Source organism: Trematomus bernacchii, unplaced genomic scaffold, assembly GCF_902827165.1.
Source record: "Trematomus bernacchii unplaced genomic scaffold, fTreBer1.1, whole genome shotgun sequence".
Lineage (NCBI taxonomy): Eukaryota > Metazoa > Chordata > Actinopteri > Perciformes > Nototheniidae > Trematomus > Trematomus bernacchii.
In genome coordinates, this window is record NW_022987593.1 from 16,133,379 (window position 1) to 16,154,691 (window position 21,313).

Here is a 21,313-nt window from a genome sequence, read left to right on the forward strand (position 1 = left end):
AGTGAGAAATACAGAAATGTTAACAGAGGTGTAAAGAGTGAGGAGAAGCAGTAGTATATACAAATAAAGTAACTACAAGAAAATACATTATTTGATTTTATCTCAGGGAAAACATGCTGTAATTTTCAGATAATAACTTTCTAATAAACATAAGGAGAAATATAAAAATGTATTATGAAACGAATGCATCAACCAAGAAGAACCAGTGTTATAATCGATTCAAAACCAGGATTAATAAAAGGTAATCTCGTTATTCCAACATCAACATTGCTGAAGTTTCTATCAATGTACTTAGTCTCAACGCTAAGAAAATCCAATTTTATATATAAATATATGCTCTTGAGAAAACATGCAGAAAAAAACACTCAATTTAGCACAACATAAACAATCACAAGCTCAAGTATAAGATACAAAAAGCTGTTTGTGAAGTTAATTGTTAATTTCCCCTCGATGTTCAAGATTCAAGTCTTTTATTGTCATGTGTGCATAGCTACAGTGTAGTTACTTATGACAATGAACATCTTAGGTCACAGGCTCCTCCTACAGTGCAACACAATAACACAGATACAATAGTGCAAGAAAATAAAATAGAATATATTAGAAATTGTGCAGAATAGTTTATATACAAGAAATTGGAACATTGATAAGTTACAACCAGATGAATTGTGTTAAAGTGTATATCCCCTCATGACAAACCCCTCTCCATGTTTCAGGCGTTTCTCTGCAGACGTACCTGCCCGACGTCAAAGAGCTGCTGGAGCTGGACGAGCTGAGCTCTCTGAAGTCTAAACCCTACTTTGAGTTTGTTCTTCGAGCAAATTATGAACATTACCTGGAGGCTCAGATGTGAAGAATGTTTCAGAAACACCTGCTTCAGCTTTCTGATCATTTTCAAGATATGTTTGAATATGTTTGTGCTCTTTTCTAAATAAATGTGTTGTTATTTCTGTATTGAGACCTATGTATTTCTCTCATTCAACAAAGATTCCCTCAGAACAAAATACCTGCTTCAGTTTGATGGGTACTGGTTAAGAATTTACTGCCCTATTTTTAAGAGAACTTCGTGATTAAAAAGAATCCCTAAAACCTACGCAGGATAGAATAAAATAACAATAAATACAATTCACTGTAATAGACTAATTTATATACAAGTGTGTAAAGTAGATTAAGTGTTTTTAAATAACAATTTAAATGTAATTGGGTATAGTGAGAGTAACACATGTGCACATTATTCAGGGTTATTGAAAGGGACAATTGTAAAATAGAAGTTGAATATCTTTTGTTTTTAGATTTTAGTTTAAAGGGCTATTATACCGTTTTTTATCAATTTATTATAGGTCTCAGATATATACAGTACCTGTCTCTGATTGGCTGAAACACCAAACAGATCATTGCAGCATCCCATAATCCCCTCTGTTTCAGCCCTGTTTCAAAAGTGCTAATTCTCTGTCTGTTACTTTAGATGAAAATAAGGAGCCCCTCCCCACGCCCCTCTGAGAGAGATTTGGTTACAAAGAACTCAATGGTGCTCTAGGAGGAGATTCAGGTGATAAGGGGGGGGGGGGGGGGTTACCTTGGTTGGTGATTGGCTAATGGTTACACAAGCCAAAACACCGTTATGACATCATAAAGTGGCCAAAATCTGATCAGCTCATTTTCAGACAGGTTTTTATAAAAATGGATCAGGACAAAAAGAGAGAGAATCTTTGTTCCTGAAACTTTCAGAGTCTCTTTCCACAGAGGGGACACATGTTGATGTAGAAGAGACATGAAGAAGAGGGGACACATGTTGATGTAGAAGAGACATGAAGAAGAGGGGACACATGTTGATGTAGAAGAGACATGGAGAAGAGGGGACACATGTTGATGTAGAAGAGACATGAAGAAGAGGGGACACATGTTGATGTAGAAGAGACATGGAGAAGAGGGGACACATGTTGATGTAGAAGAGACATGAAGAAGAGGGGACACATGTTGATGTAGAAGAGACATGAAGAAGAGGGGACACATGTTGATGTAGAAGAGACATGAAGAAGAGGGGACACATGTTGATGTAGAAGAGACATGAAGAAGAGGGGACACATGGTGATGTAGAAGAGACATGGAGAAGAGGGGACACATGTTGATGTAGAAGAGACATGAAGAAGAGGGGACACATGTTGATGTAGAAGAGACATGAAGAAGAGGGGACACATGTTGATGTAGAAGAGACATGAAGAAGAGGGGACACATGTTGATGTAGAAGAGACATGAAGAAGAGGAGACACATGTTGATGTAGAAGAGACATGAAGAAGAGGGGACACATGCTGATGTAGAAGAGACATGAAGAAGAGGGGACACATGTTGATGTAGAAAAGACGTGAACAAGTGGGTTTTGCATAATAGGTGACCTTTCATTTCTGCTTACTACCTTGGCTTCTTACCGTCTGATATCAGAGCATTGTGCTACAGAGTGACAGAAACCTGACTGTCCTCTCAGAGTTGAGAGTCAGGACTTCTTCCTGTCGGGTGACGAGCGGCAGATGTTGGTTATAAATAGATGTATTGGAGGGGATCCTCCGTGATGATTATCCACTCTCGGATAAAGCGGCTGCAGAGGGCTCTCAGCGTCCAGCTCGGCTAAAAATAGTGAAAAAGGTTAGATTAGGGACATCAGCTCCACTAAAAAAAACTATAAAAAATGTAATCCTTAAAGAGAAAAACATAACTCAGTCTTATCCACGCAGATAGCTGACAAAACGGGAGTAATGACTTAAAAACTGACTTAATATCAGTTTCCTTTTCATATATAATGCTCATAAATTAATATAACATTAACATAAACTTATTTTTGATTGAGTAATTGTATTTCCTTTTTTTTTGTATTCATCATTTATCACTTGTTCTGATTGTAAACATTTTATTTTATATTCTATATTTACTATTCTTTTAAATGTATCTTACTGTTTTATGTGTGCACCGTTATAAACCAAACCGATCTGTTTACATGTGAAATTGACAAAAATGGCATAAAAACAAGTAATAGAATAAATAGTAAACTATAGAAAATAATTATATAGTTTTCCATAATAATGTCAAAAGAACGGCATACTACATTTCTGTAATACAAATCCTAAAAGTGTAGTGAAGTTTGTCGAAGCTGAGCTCAAAGGCTGCGATGAAGACCAGACAAGAAGGGATAAATAAGCTTTTTTATTTACAGAAGTACCAATTAGAACAGAACACACTTTGATAATCAGGCATCAGTGATGTGAGCAGGTGTAAAGTGTCTGAAACAAAAGGAAACAGCAGCTGCGTCACAAAAGAAGGAGGAAGCAGATTCTGCAGGAATCCCAACGACAGGTGGAGGTCATCAGGCTGAAGACCCCAAACACAAACTGAACGAGAGGGGGGCTGGATGTCATAAAAAGTCATTCAATGTAATATCAAGTATAGTATGTCCTAAATAAATGGTTTGAAAAGACCTCGTGTTTTAGTATGTCGTAAAAATTCCTTGTATCACTATGGGTCACTAAGGAAGTAATTAAAATGTCATGAACAAATAAATCTTAGCGTACAGAATCAGGTGTAGTATGTCATAAAGAAATGGCAAACAAAACCTCATGTTTAAATATGTCATAAAAGGTTATTGTGTAGTTTACCACACATAGTATTTATAGTCGGCTTTATAAAGATTTCATGTCATAAAAAATCTCATGTCTTAGTACAGTACGTCCTAAAATAAATCTCATAATTAAGTCATAGTCACTTTTACACTCATTATATATTATTTTGTTATGAAAGAATACAAAATAAAAAACACCAAAGTATGACATTCAAAAACTAAGTACGTAGAAGTCATAAAAGCTTATAATAAATGGCATAGTATAATATATAGCATAGCAGGTCATAAAGGAGTCATACTGGGCTTCATTAGTAATGAAAACATGTCAGAATTTAGGATAAAATTCTAAAGAATCTGAAAAATAGTCACAAAAAATCAAGTAAAGTAATAATAATAATAATAGATTTATTTTGTAAGCACTTTTACAGGTGCTCGACGTCGCTTTACAGAGATAGTGAAAAGAAAAGAACAACAAATAAATATAGTTAAAGTCAAATTAAAATCAAGCAATACAACAACAATCACACATTAAAAGCCAGATTGAAGAGGTGAGTTTTTGCACGTTTTTTGAAAGTGGTGAGGAGTAAAGTATGTCTTAAATAACTGATAGTATATATGTAATGGGAAAAATCTCATATAAAAGGTTTTAGTACGTCATTAAAAGGTCAAGATATACTGTAGCATTGAATACAAAAATCCCCAAAAAGGTCAAAATGTCAAAGTGTGTTACCATAAAAATCTAGTATAGAATGCTATTAAGAAAAAAAAAGGTATGTCAAAATGCCTTACAAAAATCTCATAATAATGGTAGTAGTATATAGTATGTGATGCAAAATATGATAGTATAGTAAGTTCTTTAAAATAATGATGTCACACGGTACAGTCTCTAAAGGGACTGAAGGTTCAGAAATGTTGAGTTTACGTCACCGTTCTCTCCTGGACGGACGAGCCTCTGAGATCCAGACACCTCTCAGTATCAGCTGGATAAACACTGGAGAAACACTGTGGGCTCAGTGTCTCTGTCTCTGGTTCCTCAGAGCAGCTGTCCCGTGTGTTGGGGGTCCCGACCTTCGTTTTAGAAACACAACGTCATCAGCTGCTGTGTGTTGTTGATGTTCGAGCTTCCAGCTGAGCAGCGTGACCTCTGTAACAACCAATGATAAGATCTCAGGGTGTTAGATGTAAAAATACACCTGAAGTCATGACAAAAATAATATTAGTTCATGTATTATATCAAAGTGTATTCAATGAGCCAACTTGATGATAGGAATCTGATTGGCTGGCAATAGCATATTTAAAGGAACTAGTCTGTTGCTTTAATTAAAAGTAATTACACTAAATAAGATTATTTCAAATACTTCCGGACCACTTTAAATATTTTTCACTGCTAACCTTTCAACTAACATTTGCTCTACAGTTTCAGAATTTAACTTTAACTTACATTTCTATTTATTTAATTGCTCATACTTCAACTCCTTCCAGTGCCAATAATACTGATAAAGCAGTGTGAACTTCACAATTAACAATCTTTTTTTTTATGCTTACAATTGAATTTCTTTCATTGCTGAAAATACTGAAAATACAGATTTAACTCGGCTCAAAACACCCAAATTGTCCCATAAACTTGAGCGTTTTTATTTTAATAGCTACTTGTTACAGTAACTTTTGTGTGTGTATGTGTGTGTGTGTGTGTGTGTGTGTGTGTGTGTGTGTGTGTGTGTGTGTGTGTGTGTGTGTGTGTGTGTGTGTGTGTGTGTGTGTGTGTGTGTGTGTGTGTGTGTGTGGTACTGGTAGTAGTAGTAGCTCCATACACGGGCTCGAGCGCTCAGCGGTGGGCTCGCGGGGGCTTCCTCTCCATATATGGTCATCCCGGCGCGCCTTCACTCTCCATACAGGAGACCAAATATGGCCGCCGGACCGGTTGAATTCCTGCCGAATACTTTGGCATTCCTAACGGCTGTCTGGAGAGGGAGAAAAAAAAACTCTCACCCCAGGAGGTATGGAGAAGAAGAAGTATATAAGGACCCCGGTGGTGGGTGTCATTCACCGTCTTTATCTGGAACCAGCAGCCGTTAAACTTCTTCACTTTATCTGGAACCAGCAGCCGTTAAACTTCTTCATTGACAACCGGAGAAAAGCAAAGGTAAGCGGCTCAGAGGAGCAGGATGGAGGGGTGGGGAGAAGGAGACCGTCAGAATTAGCTGTTTAATTAATGCAGTCTGGCTTTTTGTAAATGTAAACAGGTGTAACAACTGGAGAATAACCCCAGACTGAGTGGTTAACTGACGGCAGTTGGCAGTCAACCGCAATCTGTTCACTTAAACTTTCATCGGTTAGAAATAAAACTGCTTCTGTTGTGACAGGACCTGATGCATTCAGGCGCTGTGGGATTTATTTTTATTGTTACGTTGGAATGGCAAACACATGACAATCCTGAATTTTCTAAATGCAGTAGTGAAATAAGTTTAGAAATCAGATTTGTATTCATTTATATACCACTGAGCAGCTTAATCTGTAATTATACATCATCATTTATTGTTAAAGTTATCTAACAAATGTAGAGAAGCAAAGTAGCTACTATTTTAAATAGTACCTTAGTTCAGTACTTGAATAAATGTACATAGTTACCAACAACTATTGTACAAATCTAATGTTGTGTGTACCATGTTAGCTAGCATATACATTTATATATACATTTTGTGATTTAAAATATATTCTCTTTTTCATTTTCCAAAAAGCCAAGATTCAAATTTTAAAAAATAGCCAAGGGAAAATAATCATATCACATTTGTAAATAAAAGTTGGTTACATGGTTAACATTTGACAGAGTTTTAAAAGTACATTAAGCCTGTTTTGGTTTTAATATTCCTTAAAAAATAGCACTTGGATGAACGATTGTAGTTTAAATTTCAGATGTACGAGTTTATGAGGAGCACATAAACGCATCATTACTGCAGGGGGAGATAAAGTCATTATCCTTTTATTATTTAAAGAAATAATAACAGTTTATTTAAGTGTGTGACAATTTAAATGGAACAGGGAGTATGTGTTGGTGTGTTGATCATCAAACTCCACAATTGTTAGAAAAGTAAATACAATATAATATAATGGCAAATATTAATAGTAATAACATATGCATTTTATTTGTAGTTGTTTTCCTTAAACAGAACACCACAGAGGTCTGTCTGGGGTTTAAGAAAATATAACGATAGGCAGAAAGTTAATTACTTTACATCAAAAAGAGCTTGTTTTTTGAAACTTTAATGATAGTATTTAGCAGCTGCAAACTGGTTTTTGGTCAGAAATAATACAATTGCAACAAATACAATTGAGACTTCTGAAAGGTGTTATATATAGAAGTGTATCATTGTCATTATTACAATCATTCATTATTATGATGAATGAACTACAAGGAATGTCAATAGAGTACCCAAACATCACATATCCTAAACTAAATACAGTTGCAGTATTTTATTTGAAAAAACAAATCAATATTCTAGTTTGTATACATGTTTCTCTCCCCCTACTGTATCTGTTGCAAACTCACCACCTCCTCATTTCCTCCTCCAGAAGCCGCAGACATGTGTGACGATGAAGAGACCACCGCCCTCGTCTGTGACAACGGCTCCGGCCTGGTGAAGGCTGGCTTCGCCGGAGACGATGCTCCCAGAGCCGTCTTCCCCTCCATCGTGGGCCGCCCCCGCCACCAGGTACACAAGAGCATCCCTCAAAAACTAAATCATACATAAGATTTGTTCATTTAATCCCTTACAAAAACAAGGTCTGAACAAAGTTTTTAGCTACCTTATCTTATATATCAATATACTTATTTCATTATGTGACTGATTAAAACATCTCCAGTAATTAAGCAGCGAACCAAGAGGTTAAAGTCACCTTTGTTTCGGTGCTTGGTATAAATTCTAACGAGGATTTCTACGACCTTATGACCTTTTATCTGCTGCCACCTTCGGGCCAACGTATTATTTTTCTAGTTGACTGAAATTAGGACCTATATGAGTAGACATTTTACCATATTGAGTATTTTTTTGATTTGATATGAGTACATTTAATCTAACTGATAAATACATTTTAATCTCAGCGTATATTTTTTTAGCACAAAGAATGTCCACATGCAGAATAGATGGGCTCAGGATGTAACTAAGAAATAAAAGTACATTTATTTTTTAAAGTATTTCTCATTTCAAGAGCTTTAGTGGAAAATGAACATACCTGTTTGTGAAGAGAAAAAATAAATAAATATAGGTGTAGTCTACATTGTGTTAGAAATGATAAAAAAAAATGTATATGTTTGAAGATATAACATCTCGTCATATCTTCACGCTGTAATTGCAACTGACAATTTGGGACCAATAAGTAAACATTATGGGAGTAAATCACTGTAAACTACACTAGTAGAGTTGTGCAGCGTATTACATGTTAACGGCCTTATACTGAGTGTATCCTCATAGTTATGAACCTTTAAATAACCTGTGTCCCCCCCCTCAGGGTGTGATGGTGGGTATGGGTCAGAAGGACTCCTACGTGGGCGACGAGGCCCAGAGCAAGAGAGGTATCCTGACCCTGAAGTACCCCATCGAGCACGGCATCATCACCAACTGGGACGACATGGAGAAGATCTGGCACCACACCTTCTACAACGAGCTGCGCGTGGCCCCCGAGGAGCACCCCACGCTGCTCACTGAAGCCCCCCTCAACCCCAAAGCCAACAGGGAGAAGATGACCCAGATCATGTTCGAGACCTTCAACGTTCCCGCCATGTACGTCGCCATCCAGGCCGTGCTGTCCCTCTACGCCTCCGGACGTACCACCGGTGAGTCTGCTGTCTCCAACTGACACAATTAAAAAAGATCGCCAACTATTTGAAGTAATTTTCACGCGATTATTGCAGAAAATGACGATGAAATACCGTTTCCCACACTCCCACAGACTGTATATGAAACCTCTTCCTCCCTGTTAACCCTCTTGTGTTCTCTCTCAGGTATCGTGCTGGACTCTGGAGACGGTGTGACCCACAACGTCCCGATCTATGAAGGCTACGCTCTGCCTCACGCCATCATGCGTCTGGACCTGGCCGGTCGCGATCTGACCGACTACCTCATGAAGATCCTGACAGAGCGCGGATACTCCTTCGTCACAACCGGTAAACACAGCACGTCAGCACGAAACACAGCGGGACTATTCTATTTTAACACCTGAAACCCAGACGCTGGTTAGCTGTAGACATGAACCGTTTTCATTCTGTTAGTTACACAACAATGTGAAGCAGATTTTACCATATTTGCCCCAAAAAGGACTTAGAAAAATAGAAATGTAGTAAGTTAATGCAGGGTTTCTTATCTATAGTCTGTCTTAAAACATTTAAACTAAGCTGCTTGATATGAGAACATATTCAATAACTTTCTTAAATGTGGTCAAAACCTTTAATTCGTAGATATTGATAAATAACTATACTCAATTATGATTTTCTGCCGCTTTGAGTATACTGCTAAAATACAACACATTGCTTTTTGAATTAATGACAAGAAAGGAAATTACAAAATACAAAATGGGGCAATAAAAAAGAATGCTAGTTAACTTTAAAGAGCATTTTCTACTGATAAATTTACAACAAAAACACTGAAATATCGCAGTCTATCACAAAGTTTGACCATTAAAAGAAACATTATATTGTGCAGCCTGAATCTAAACACTGATACCTTTTGACAGTAGTTTAATAACATGTATACAGCGTTCTTTGTATTGTTTTGGGCACAAAGTCTGAGCTTTCCTCTCCGTTTCCAGCTGAGCGTGAGATCGTGCGTGACATCAAGGAGAAGCTCTGCTACGTGGCTCTGGACTTTGAGAACGAGATGGCCACCGCCGCCTCCTCCTCCTCTCTGGAGAAGAGCTACGAGCTTCCCGACGGTCAGGTCATCACCATCGGCAACGAGCGTTTCCGCTGCCCAGAGACGCTCTTCCAGCCCTCCTTCATCGGTGAGTATCAGGAACTGCCAGAGGGGGGAAGTAGTGGAGTACAAATACTTCGTTACTGTACTTAAGTACATTTTTCTGGTATCAGTACTTTACTACGACGACTTTTGACTTTGACTTCTTACATGTTGAACACAAATACCTGTACTTTCTACTTCTTACATGTTGAACCCAAATACCTGTACTTTCTACTTCTTACATTTTGAACACAAATACCTGTACTTTCTACTTCTTACATTTTGAACACAAATACCTGTACTTTCTACTTCTTACATGTTGAACACAAATACCTGTACTTTCTACTTCTTACATGTTGAACACAAATACCTGTACTTTTTACTTCTTACATGTTGAACACAAATACCTGTACTTTCTACTTCTTACATTTTGAACACAAATACCTGTACTTTCTACTTCTTACATGTTGAACCCAAATACCTGTACTTTCTACTTCTTACATGTTGAACACAAATACCTGTACTTTCTACTTCTTACATGTTGAACACAAATACCTGTACTTTCTACTTCTTACATGTTGAACACAAATACCTGTACTTTCTACTTCTTACATGTTGAACACAAATACCTGTACTTTCTACTTCTTACATGTTGAACACAAATACCTGTACTTTCTACTTCTTACATGTTGAACACAAATACCTGTACTTTATTTACTTCTTACATGTTGAACACAAATACCTGTACTTTCTACTTCTTACATTTTGAACACAAATACCTGTACTTTCTACTTCTTACATGTTGAACCCAAATACCTGTACTTTCTACTTCTTACATTTTGAACACAAATACCTGTACTTTCTACTTCTTACATGTTGAACCCAAATACCTGTACTTTCTACTTCTTACATGTTGAACACAAATACCTGTACTTTTTACTTCTTACATGTTGAACACAAATACCTGTACTTTCTACTTCTTACATGTTGAACCCAAATACCTGTACTTTCTACTTCTTACATGTTGAACCCAAATACCTGTACTTTCTACTTCTTACATGTTGAACACTAATACCTGTACTTTCTACTTCTTACATGTTGAACACTAATACCTGTACTTTCTACTTCTTACATGTTGAACCCAAATACCTGTACTTTCTACTTCTTACATGTTGAACACTAATACCTGTACTTTCTACTTCTTACATGTTGAACCCAAATACCTGTACTTTCTACTTCTTACATGTTGAACACTAATACCTGTACTTTCTACTTCTTACATTTTCCAAACAGGCTGGTTCCTTTAGTTTGAATGTGTGTTTGGTGGCGTGATCATTATTATTTAGAGTCATTGCGTGCCTATTGATTTGAACACGATCCGTGTATCCATCATTTCCTGGTCTTCTCTAAAGAAGAGGGACCAATGAAAACGTTGTCATGTTGCCGTTGTTCAGCATGGAAACATTCATTAGCTAACAATGACATTATTGTTCTATTAATATAAAGGGAGGTCAGGTACTCTTTAAAACAGCTGCTAGTTATGGGTACTTTTTACTGAAGTACATTTCAAAGCCTCTTTACTTTTACTTGAGTAAAGAAGTTTAGTCAGTACTTCTACTTTCACCAGAGTATTTTTAAACACGAGTATCTGTACTTCTACTTGAGTAAAGGCTGTGTTACTTTTGCCCTCTCTGAGAACTGCTAATGAAGGGATGAAGGAAGAGGGATTAGATCAGGGCTGTCAAACTCATTTGAGTTCAGGGGCCACACACAGCCAAATGTTAGTTAGTGGGCCGGACCAGTCAAATCATAGCATAATAACCTATAAATAATGACGGTACTCCAAATGTTTCCTTTTGTTATAGTGCAAGAAAGTACATGAAATGATAACAAAACATTATGAAGAACATGACATTTGTAAAGAAAAATAGGTGCAATTTTGTCATTTACACATTTAGGCATTATCTACAAAGGAACAAAACATTTAGTCACCGGTATCTGGAACTGAACAGTATCGTATTTTACTTTATGATCAAAACAACTTGTAGAGATCTAGAGATTATTATACATCCATTTCCACATCTGTGTAGTAATCCTGACACACCACCATACAAACTAAAGTGGGAACTATTAAGGAAGAAGGATACGTTATAAATGTATGCATACAAAATACATAAAAGTTGTGAAAAATGCAGTTAAGACTTCTCTGTCATGTTTACACTTAGCAAAGTCCTGTTTGACGCCCCTGTCTCCGATGCTTTCCCCTCTGTAGTCCTCTCATCTCTGACCTGAATGTCTCTTCTGAACAGGTATGGAGTCTGCAGGTATCCATGAAACCGCCTACAACAGCATCATGAAGTGTGACATCGACATCCGTAAGGACCTGTACGCCAACAACGTGCTGTCCGGCGGCACCACCATGTACCCGGGTATCGCTGACCGCATGCAGAAAGAGATCACAGCTCTGGCTCCCAGCACCATGAAGATCAAGGTAAACAACTCTACACTTTATGGGTGTTCATCACAAAACCATATTATATTGAGTCTTTGGAAAACCATACAATACTTCCTGATGTCACACAGTCTGCCACGATAAGCCTTCGTTACAAATAAATGTAGGGGCTTGTCATCCATATAAGATGTTATCCTAAGCTGTTTGAACACAATCAGTTCAATTGAGCCAGCATGCACTCAAGCTTCTGAAAGTGCTCAGAAAAAAGGCAAAATATGTTGCTATTTTCTTTGTTGGTGGTTTTTGTATATTTCAGATATTGTGCCTTTTTACAAAAACTGTTATTTATCATATATATTTCTTTGCAACTCGACAGCAATTTCCCTAAGGATAATTCATGTATCTATTTAAATCCAATGTAAGAGCTGGTACTAAATCGACCTTGCAGTGAAACTATTAAATCATAATAAATCTGCCCATTATCTTGCCTTGTTCCCTTTAAAACGTCCTAAAAAGTGTCTTAAAATCACAAAACAAGTCATTTTAAAACCTGGAAACTCATCAGCTGATTGAGTGATCTCTGAATCAGTGCAATCATCGTCCTGACTGTTATAAAAAGGATATTAAAAATATGCTATGGGGCATTAAAATCCATCATGGATGTTGCCCCTCGTTTCTGTTGTGTGATTGTGATGTGCTATATGTGACATGTATGTAGTAACGTGTGTGTTTTATTGTTCTCTTTTATCCTTTCGCCTCTATCTACTTGTCTTTCATCCTTTCTTTATAACTAATGCTGTATTGTGATTTTTAAAAGGTGTCTATTATCATCTAACCGGGGACAACAGCTTGAAATTAGCATGTTAGCTAAAGCTGCTCCATTTACTGTTTGTTGTGACAGTTGATCGATGGGGACTGTCCACGACACTATGAACAAATACACTAAACCTTCTCCTCCGCAGATCATCGCCCCTCCTGAGCGTAAATACTCCGTCTGGATCGGTGGCTCCATCCTCGCCTCCCTCTCCACCTTCCAGCAGATGTGGATCAGCAAGCAGGAGTACGATGAGGCCGGTCCCTCCATCGTCCACAGGAAGTGCTTCTAAAACCCGCCTCCACGACCCCTTCAGGATCCAGAGCAAAGAGACGCCAAAATAACATCCTCTCTGTAACCAGATCCGTGGCGTCTGACCTGTACATATGTTATTTATTCCTTCTGTTTTGTATGTGAAGTTTTTTTTTAAATGTAAATGATGTCCAGTGACACAAAAACAAAACAAAGAAAAGACCAAAAAAGAAACCAGACAAAACAAATAAAGTCCATTTATTTTCACGTATGTCTCCTCTCTGTTATTGTACACTTTAAAGGTGGGTTAGACCGAATGAAGACATCCAGATATAATGATATCATATTGAGTTCATGTTGAAAGCCAGGGGTGAAGGAAGAAAGGTATTTGACTGGAGTAAAACTAGCCTCCCACAGTGTAGAAATACTCAATTAAAAGTCCTGCATTCTGTGCTATATAAATACATTAATGTCTCCACCTCTGTTCCTTACTTCCTACTTGCTACCCCTTTCCCTCAACCTATCCTAAGGGAGTCCATGTACGTAGACACGTTAGTTTAGCTGCTATAGGCTTAGACTGTCGGGGGACACCTTACTTCTTCATCTGTCTGTCTGTACCTGTGTACTCTCATGTTCCGAATAACCCAGCTTCCCCAAATGTCTTTTTGGTGTCTATCTACGCCGGGATCCTGAATCGTGGCTGATCCTGTTGCTGTGGTCCTGAGTCCTGGATCCTCTATCCTGAGTCCTGGACCCTCTATCCTGAGTCCTGGATCCTCTATCCTGAGTCCTGGACCCTCTATCCTGAGTCCTGGATCCTCTATCCTGAGTCCTGGATCCTCTATCCTGAGTCCTGGATCCTCTATCCTGAGTCCTGGATCCTCTATCCTGAGTCCTGGACCCTCTATCCTGAGTCCTGGACCCTCTATCCTGAGTCCTGGATCCTCTATCCTGAGTCCTGGATCCTCTATCCTGAGTCCTGGATCCTCTATCCTGAGTCCTGGACCCTCTATCCTGAGTCCTGGATCCTCTATCCTGAGTCCTGGATCCTCTATCCTGAGTCCTGGACCCTCTATCCTGAGTCCTGGATCCTCTATCCTGAGTCCTGAGTCCTGGAACCTCTATCCTGAGTTCTGGATTTGAGTCCTGGAGTAGTGTAAATGTAACATTGCTCCTCCATCAAGATGTTGGACTAGAGCCTACATTTCCCAGAATGCAACTTGATCAACCACTCTGACATTATCAGGGTTATTTTGAGGATAGAAAAACTGCTCTCATACAGATACTTATGTTGCCCTGTAAGTATGTTTGGAGCAGCTGAGTTTTTCTCTAAGTCGAGTTGACAAAGGAAGGAATGAGATCAAAGAAAATGAAAAGATTGGCTGAAAAAATATTTTCTTAATTCTGTTTTAATAATTGTTCAACCAAGTTTCATGATAGTAGAGCAGCTCAAAACAACAGTTAGACTGTGAAGAGCTGAAAGACTCACGTCTAAGATATAATGTAATCTGAAGAATGTGTTTGAGATGATTTGAACTCTTTGTGCCTGATGAAGCCACAACGAGAGCCACAGCAGAGATTCATTTCTTAGGTTCCCTGGACATACAGTATGTCTGTCAAACAGGATGGGGTAAAGGATATGTATTGAAATACAAATTGCTATCGATCAACCTGTGCATGAAACAATAATATCCATGTGAATAAGTGAAATAAATGACATGTTCAATGTTCAAAATGATCCAGCAGTTAAACACATCTTGACTTTGTCTTCATCTTGTGGTGTTTACGGGAAGTGAAACGTGACCATGCAATCACATATTATGATGTGGATCACATTTTGCACATTTGTATATGTTCTCCCTGAAAACTGCACTCAGTAGGTTAGACAACTAATACATGTGATAGTGAAAGTAGTACATCTTTAGTGAAAACTCTCCTCCAGAGCAAACCATTCAGACAGTCATGTGTCTGTGTGTATAAACCCTCAGTGATGTCCTCTTCAAGGAGGCTGGTTTATTACAGCTTTAAAGGGGACCTATCATGCAAAATGCACTTTTCGATGTCTTCTATACATAAATATGTGTCCCCGGTGTGTCGAGGAACTCACGCAGCGTCAGAAAATAAAACCCTCTCTCTTTTCCTCCGTACCCAAATCTCTAAAAACGGGATTACAACGGAGCTATCAAGTTCATAGACACATTTCTGCATCAAACTGCTGGTTATTGAATCATAAGATATCTGAAGCAGCATTACAAATACTAAACTGAATTCTACAGCTGTGATTCCTTTCAGGTTGATAAAAAAAATGACATTTTCAATCACAATAAATGTTATCGTCCATGTATACAGTACGAAAAACGTCCCAAAGAAACATTGCAACAATGAAAGAATGAAATAGAAGTATTAAATGACTTGCCTGTGGAGAGTAAAACAATATATCCATATCTAAACATAATTCATCAAAAGACCTACAAATATCAGAAAGTTAAACTCATGACTTATAGTGCTATATAGTGTGTCATTATTAACTAGATGTTGATAAAAGGAGAATTGACAGCTTTCATTTGTTAGTTTGGTTTATTTCATGCAGTTTCAGCACGACATACAAAATTAATACATTTCTTAAAAGCCAAGAATTCACAAAAAACATAATCAAACAATCTCATGACATTAAAGCTATAAAAACATGATAATAAAGTATAACAAAATGATAAACTATAAAAAATGAACAAATGATTAGTTTTGTTGCACTGAGACTTTGAGTAAAACGTGTAAAACTCTGTAAATAAAACCTGATCAAATCTTCTTAACATTTAAAATCTTACAGACTCAAATTAAATTCTGATTATCATCTGTTGTTTTTTACCTTGATTATTTCAAAAGGATCTAGATGGACGAAGTCAGAATAAAGTCTGAACCAACACTCCTGAACATCACAGAGAAATCTCACTTTGACAGATTTTGATATCAGCAGTTTTAGCATCACCAGCTTTTCCAATTTTGAAATATGGGAAGAGTTTCTCAGTGAAAGTGTCTCCGTGAGTGCAGATGGGAGTCATGTCTTCAGGGTCGTAGAAGGACACCTCCCCCCTCTCATAGTCCAGCTGGACTCTGATCCTCTGGAGATTCTTCTCCACTCTGACAGTCTTACCAGCACCATTAGTGTATTTTCCACTGCGATATGCTAAACACCAGATTCCATTTTTTGGTGAGGCACGTCTCTTTCCCTTCCTGTCAACTGACTCTTTAGTCAAACCTATATTCCAGTTAGGATGATCTCCCACCTCCACCTCCCAGCTGTGTTTCCCTGAGCTGAAGCCCTCAGAGCCCAGAACAACAGCATAGTTAGTGCATCTCTCTGGATTATCAGGAAACTGCTGATCTTTGTCTCCATGTCTCACACTGGTCAGACCATTAGACAGAGAGAGCCAGCTGTTTGCAGTGTTTGGGTCCAGAATGACAGGACTGATGTAGACCTTCATCTTCTCCCAGACAGCAGCTGCTTCTCGGACAATTGAATCACTTCCTTGTATGTTTCCTCCACTCCTTTGTATTTGTCCCTCTTGTCCTTCAGAGACTTATTGATGAATTGTGATCTTCTCGCTCCCAGGAAAGAAACTTAAAATAATGAGACTAATGGAGTCTCTGAAAAGGTTCAAATTGGTACTTTAATTAAGTAACGTGGTTAAAGAACAAGCATAGGTAAGGAAGAGACAAAGCCGGTGATGTTCCTCGGGAGGCTGCAGCGAAGACAAGAGACCGTGTTGTCCTTTCCGATCTCCTTTATACTCTTCTCGTTCTCTCCCGCTGTGCAGAAAGGGGGACCGCCCTCCTCGTTCTTCAATGTGAAACAGAGGATTTCGACATTTTTTATTCCTTGCTTACTTCCTTAAGCCTTTTATCCTCCTTATCTCTTTCATGACTTTTTATTTAAATACTTTATAACAGCTGTAATAGTTAGTTTAGAAATCCTATAAACACTTTTACGACACAGTTCTCATTTACGGCAACTCCTTCTGACGTCATAGCTCATAGATATATATAAACACTAGATGACGCTGCTGGCCAATGGAGACCCATAGATATATATAAACACTAGATGACTCACCCGCGCTGCTGGCCAATGGAGACTAGTGATGTGTCGGTCGCGAACGAGCCGATTCTTTTGAACGGCTCTTTGGTACGAACGAGGGGAACCGAGTCGTACTTGGTGAGAGCCGTTCTTCTTATCGTTCAATCAAAGTTGGTCCGCACTCACTGCCTGCCAAAATTCACTCGCCTTTTAAAAAGCTTGATTTTGTTCCCCAAACGTATTCTGTGAAGACCCGCCCCTACTCTGATTTGTAGGTTTCAGCACGAGGAGTTAGGTGGGGTGGGTCTTAACGGAATACGCGAGAGAGAGAAGTCATAACAAGTGGTACTGGACAGATAGACGACGTGTTTTTCGGATGTAAAATGAGCCAAACGCGAAAACGCAGCAGCATTTGGATGCACTTCAACCAAAACCCAGGCAGTGATAAAGCGCACCATTTGTAAAGGCAAAATATCCTTTAAAGCAGGGTCAACAAATAATCTCCATCGCCACTTAAAAACACACTACTAATATTAAGAGTTGCGTGAATTTCATTCAAGGCAAGGCAACTTTATTTACTTAACACATGCAGAGGGTAAATTCAAAGTACATTCACTGACATGAATGACATGGATATGGCGCCACCTTGTGTCATGTTTACAATGCAGATTATTGACATTAGGTCTGGCAATGCAGTCAATCATTATCCTGGTGATTATTTCGCAGATAAACCTAGTAACCCCGCCCCCTTTTTAAAAAAACGGCTCTTTTGAACGGCTCTTTTGAACGGCTCTTTGAAAGGAACGGAGCCATAAGATCCGGCTCCCTTCAAAGAGCCATAATTCCCATCACTAGAGACCCATAGATATATATAAACACTAGATGACTCACCCGCGCTGCTGGCCAATGGAGACCGACGTTGTCACATTGCCGCCATCTTGCTACTGGCAGTGCTCTCATTCATAACATTATGGTTTACTATTTAAATAACCATAGCTTGCTCAATTTTCAACCAATTTTCAAACGGTTTGGTTTTTTATAAACATCAAAGATGTAGTTATAATACTGCATACTTATAATCATGGACTTTCATATGAAAATAACATTAAGCAGATAAAGCAATAGCTATACACACACACACAAGGTATTTATATTAAATATTTGCCGGTGTATATATATTTCCATTTATTTTATTATATTGTTAATATTTAAAATAAATTATAAAATAAAAATATATTTATATTTTATATATAAAAATCGGTCTCATGTCACCACTCTGTAAGCCAAGAGTTGTTAATTTAGCAATGCCTTAGCTTGAAGAACAGGGACACAACTAATGACAATAGCATATGGTGGTATATTATTTAGATATTCACACCTTTATCAGAAGAACCAAACCAACATAAAATGAGCTCACAGACAGGCCAGTTCTGTCTCATTTATCACAATTATTTTTGACATCAGATCTTCATATCGTCCTAGTTTTGTATTGAGTTTCTAGATTTGTAAACAAATCCAGAACCTTTGAAATACGTTACCACTTCACAGCACGGTGCGCCGAGTTCTTGTAGTCGAAAAAAGCCCAAGAATAATATAAACTGTACCCTGTACCCTGTGTCCTTAGTCCATTTACTGTTGTTTGTCTTGTCTTACCCCGGCTGATATCTCACTAAATCCACTGTTTTAATTGTTCCCTATATTGCCCCTATGCCCTGTAAGGTGTCCTTGGGTGTTATGAAAGGCGGCCCCCCCAAAATAAATGTATTATTATTATTAAGAAGAACAACTTGGTGTGGTGTGGAGGGGATGTAGGAAGCAGGGGCAGGTGGGGAGAGATGGGGCTTCAAGGTTCAAGGTTATTTTGTTTTAAATGTGTCTTGGAGATAAGGACCAGCTGCACACAATAAAATACAATATAACACAAAACCAATAAGACACACGGTGACACATGGCACACCAACAATCAATCATCGTTCAGCCTCAGCTTTGGTATTCTTTCACAACCATTTTATGGGTTTATTAGACAGACTGAGCAAACATAAACATATGTGGGGAACATAGTGCTGCGTATCAGGGCTGCGAAGTGCAGAAAAAGGCAAAGGAGGTAGAGAGATACAAAGTTTCATATGCTGAAGCAACAGAAAAGAAAAAACACCAAACGGACCCTAGAGATACCCGACATTTTAGTCTAAAAAGAAAGGGTCTGGTTTTAGGGTGAGAGACAGAGAGTGTAAGGACAATCGAGGAGCCAGTACCTGTGACTGAAGGTGGTGAGGCCCATCATGGAACATGAAGATTTAATAAATACATAGTAGGTGGCGATATATGCTCCTAGTGGTAGCGATTCGCCATTAAACAAAGAAGAAGAAACATCAGGGGGAAAGAGAGGGAGACACACAAGCACCCACTACGGCACGTAACACATGTGCACATGTTGGAGCTAATGCCCTTTGAAAAGGACTGTTTTTGTGAGCTTCTGTCTCATGCTGCCACTCTGTAAGCTCAGAGTAGTTGTTTTTGCAATGTGATGCAGCCTTAGCTTAAAAAACAGGGACACAACTAATGTCAACAGCGTATGGTGGTGACTGTCAATGCCATACTGTGTGTCGGCAATGTGCTCCCCGAGCAAAAACACATCCTCTGGACCTATCCTCTTCCGCACAATGTAGAGGACCTCTAGCAGTTTGATGGGCTGTGATCGTCTGGAATCTGCTGATGCCTGGCGAATTACCCACTCTGCTGCCCTGACAACACTCACTGTGCCTTCAGACGGAATCACCAGGCCTCCATTGTTTCTTAAAGTCAGCAGGTGGTAGCTCTTGTCCTTACTGGCAGATGCAGCGTCCGTCACCAGGCTGGCACAGCAGACATCACAGGACAGCTTCTTGAAAGTCCGTCGCACAACAAATCCTGAAATTAGAGGTGGACCGATTAATAATAATTAATAAGCATGGGGAAATTAGAATTTTGGACGGACTGTGAATATTTCTTTTTTTGGACTATCGTCCGATTAATCGCCCATCGTTTTCACCGCAGATTTTGACTATTGGCACAATCGGTTATAAGCTAAATACACTATCGGTCAACCTCTACCTGAAATGTACACAAGAGCGTTGTCCACAAGACCATCGAAGCGGGTGGGAAGGTAGCTGTGGTCATGTACAAGGGCAGGAATGTCAGCAAACGGGGATGGAAGATCTTCTCCTTCTTCTGCAGAGGACATATCTACAGCTGACAGGTTTGTAGATGTGTCGATGTGGTAGGACTGGGCAGCAGAGGACATTGCTACAGCTGGTAGGGACTCTGTGTCATCCTGTGCCGTCACATTACCTTTGCTGCTTGGTTTAACAACCCCACACCGGGCCATCAGCTTCCGGAAGATGTACTTGAACTGGCTGGCATTAGGGTTGTTATTCCAGCCACCTTAAAAAAACACAAGATATGCAAGTATATTACACAGATATTCAATATATCTTTATGCTTTTAAAAAAAATGACAAATTAGAACCAGCCACGCCTGAATGATCTTTTTCCACATAAATTAAGTTGAATGACATTATCATACAGTTCAGACTGTATCACAGTGGTGACAAATTCTGCAAACGGATAGACAAACACACAAGGCAAGGCAAGGCAAGTTTATTTATATAGCACCTTTCAACACAAGGCAATTCAAAGTGCTTTACAAAAATGGAAGACATTATGAAAATGGCATTTAAAATCAGTCATTAAAAAGAAAAGATAATAAAATAAACATTAAAAGAAAAATTACATGGATAAAAGTTAAAAGTTACAGTGCAGTTTAAGATGTGAATAGTTCAATTAAAAGCAGCGGCAAAAAGAAAAGTCTTCAGCCTGGATTTAAAAGTAGTAAGAGTTGCAGCGGACCTGCAGGTTTCTGGGAGTTTGTTCCAGATATTTGGAGCATAATAACTGAATGCTGCTTCTCCATGTTTAGTTCTGACTCTGGGGACAGAAAGCTGACCAGTCCCTGAAGACCTGAGAGATCTGGATGGTTCATAATTTAGCAGTAGGTCAGACATGTATTTTGGGCCTAAACCATTCAAAGCTTTATAAACCAGCAGCAGTATTTTGAAATCTATTCTTTGACACACAGGAAGCCAGTGTAAGGACTTCAGAACAGGAGTGATGTGATCCACTTTCTTAGTGT

The 21,313-nt window shown here is 38.6% G+C and overlaps 3 protein-coding genes and 1 long non-coding RNA gene across 8 annotated transcripts in view; 2 read left to right on the forward strand and 2 right to left on the reverse strand.

Annotated features, from left to right (window-relative positions):
* Positions 1 to 951, forward strand: part of nup133 (nucleoporin 133) — a 32,199-nt gene extending 31,248 nt beyond the window's left edge. Inside the window, 1 exon segment of the mRNA XM_034129749.1 lies at positions 714 to 951. Coding sequence (XP_033985640.1) covers positions 714 to 850 — 137 coding nt within the window. The 3' untranslated portion in view covers positions 851 to 951.
* A 2,233-nt stretch (positions 952 to 3,184) lies between these two features.
* LOC117481892 lies at positions 3,185 to 5,510 on the reverse strand. The gene is made up of 3 exons (XR_004555815.1): positions 5,417 to 5,510; positions 4,533 to 4,749; positions 3,185 to 3,378 (listed from the first exon to the last, which is right to left on the reverse strand). It is a non-coding gene; the product is annotated as an uncharacterized LOC117481892 (long non-coding RNA).
* Positions 5,511 to 5,644: 134 nt separating this feature from the next.
* On the forward strand, positions 5,645 to 13,313 carry acta1a (actin alpha 1, skeletal muscle a). Its single transcript, XM_034129781.1, has 7 exons — positions 5,645 to 5,748; positions 7,176 to 7,315; positions 8,112 to 8,436; positions 8,605 to 8,766; positions 9,408 to 9,599; positions 11,863 to 12,044; positions 12,968 to 13,313. Exons 2-7 carry the CDS (start codon positions 7,187 to 7,189, stop codon positions 13,109 to 13,111), a joined length of 1,134 nt encoding a protein of 377 aa, XP_033985672.1. The 5' UTR covers positions 5,645 to 5,748; positions 7,176 to 7,186; the 3' UTR covers positions 13,112 to 13,313.
* A 5,797-nt stretch (positions 13,314 to 19,110) lies between these two features.
* Positions 19,111 to 21,313, reverse strand: part of LOC117481873 — a 140,085-nt gene continuing 137,882 nt past the window's right edge. For all 5 annotated transcript variants that reach the window (XM_034129793.1, XM_034129788.1, XM_034129786.1 and 2 more), the window contains 2 exons: positions 20,237 to 20,566; positions 19,111 to 20,053 (listed from right to left, as the gene is read on the reverse strand). In XM_034129793.1, the coding sequence (XP_033985684.1) occupies positions 19,584 to 20,053; positions 20,237 to 20,566 (800 nt within the window). In that variant the 3' untranslated portion in view covers positions 19,111 to 19,583. The remainder of the gene's footprint in view (positions 20,054 to 20,236; positions 20,567 to 21,313) is intronic.

What these genes read in the sequence shown, in the direction of transcription:
- acta1a (XM_034129781.1), top strand. Translation starts at nt 7,187, where the DNA reads ATGTGTGACGATGAAGAGACCACCGCCCTCGTCTGTGACAACGGCTCC. An exon ending in ATACTCCTTCGTCACAACCG is followed by an intron (nt 8,767 to 9,407) that starts GTAAACACAGCA and finishes CTCCGTTTCCAG; the next exon opens with CTGAGCGTGAGATCGTGCGT. An exon ending in CCAGCACCATGAAGATCAAG is followed by an intron (nt 12,045 to 12,967) that starts GTAAACAACTCT and finishes TCTCCTCCGCAG; the next exon opens with ATCATCGCCCCTCCTGAGCG.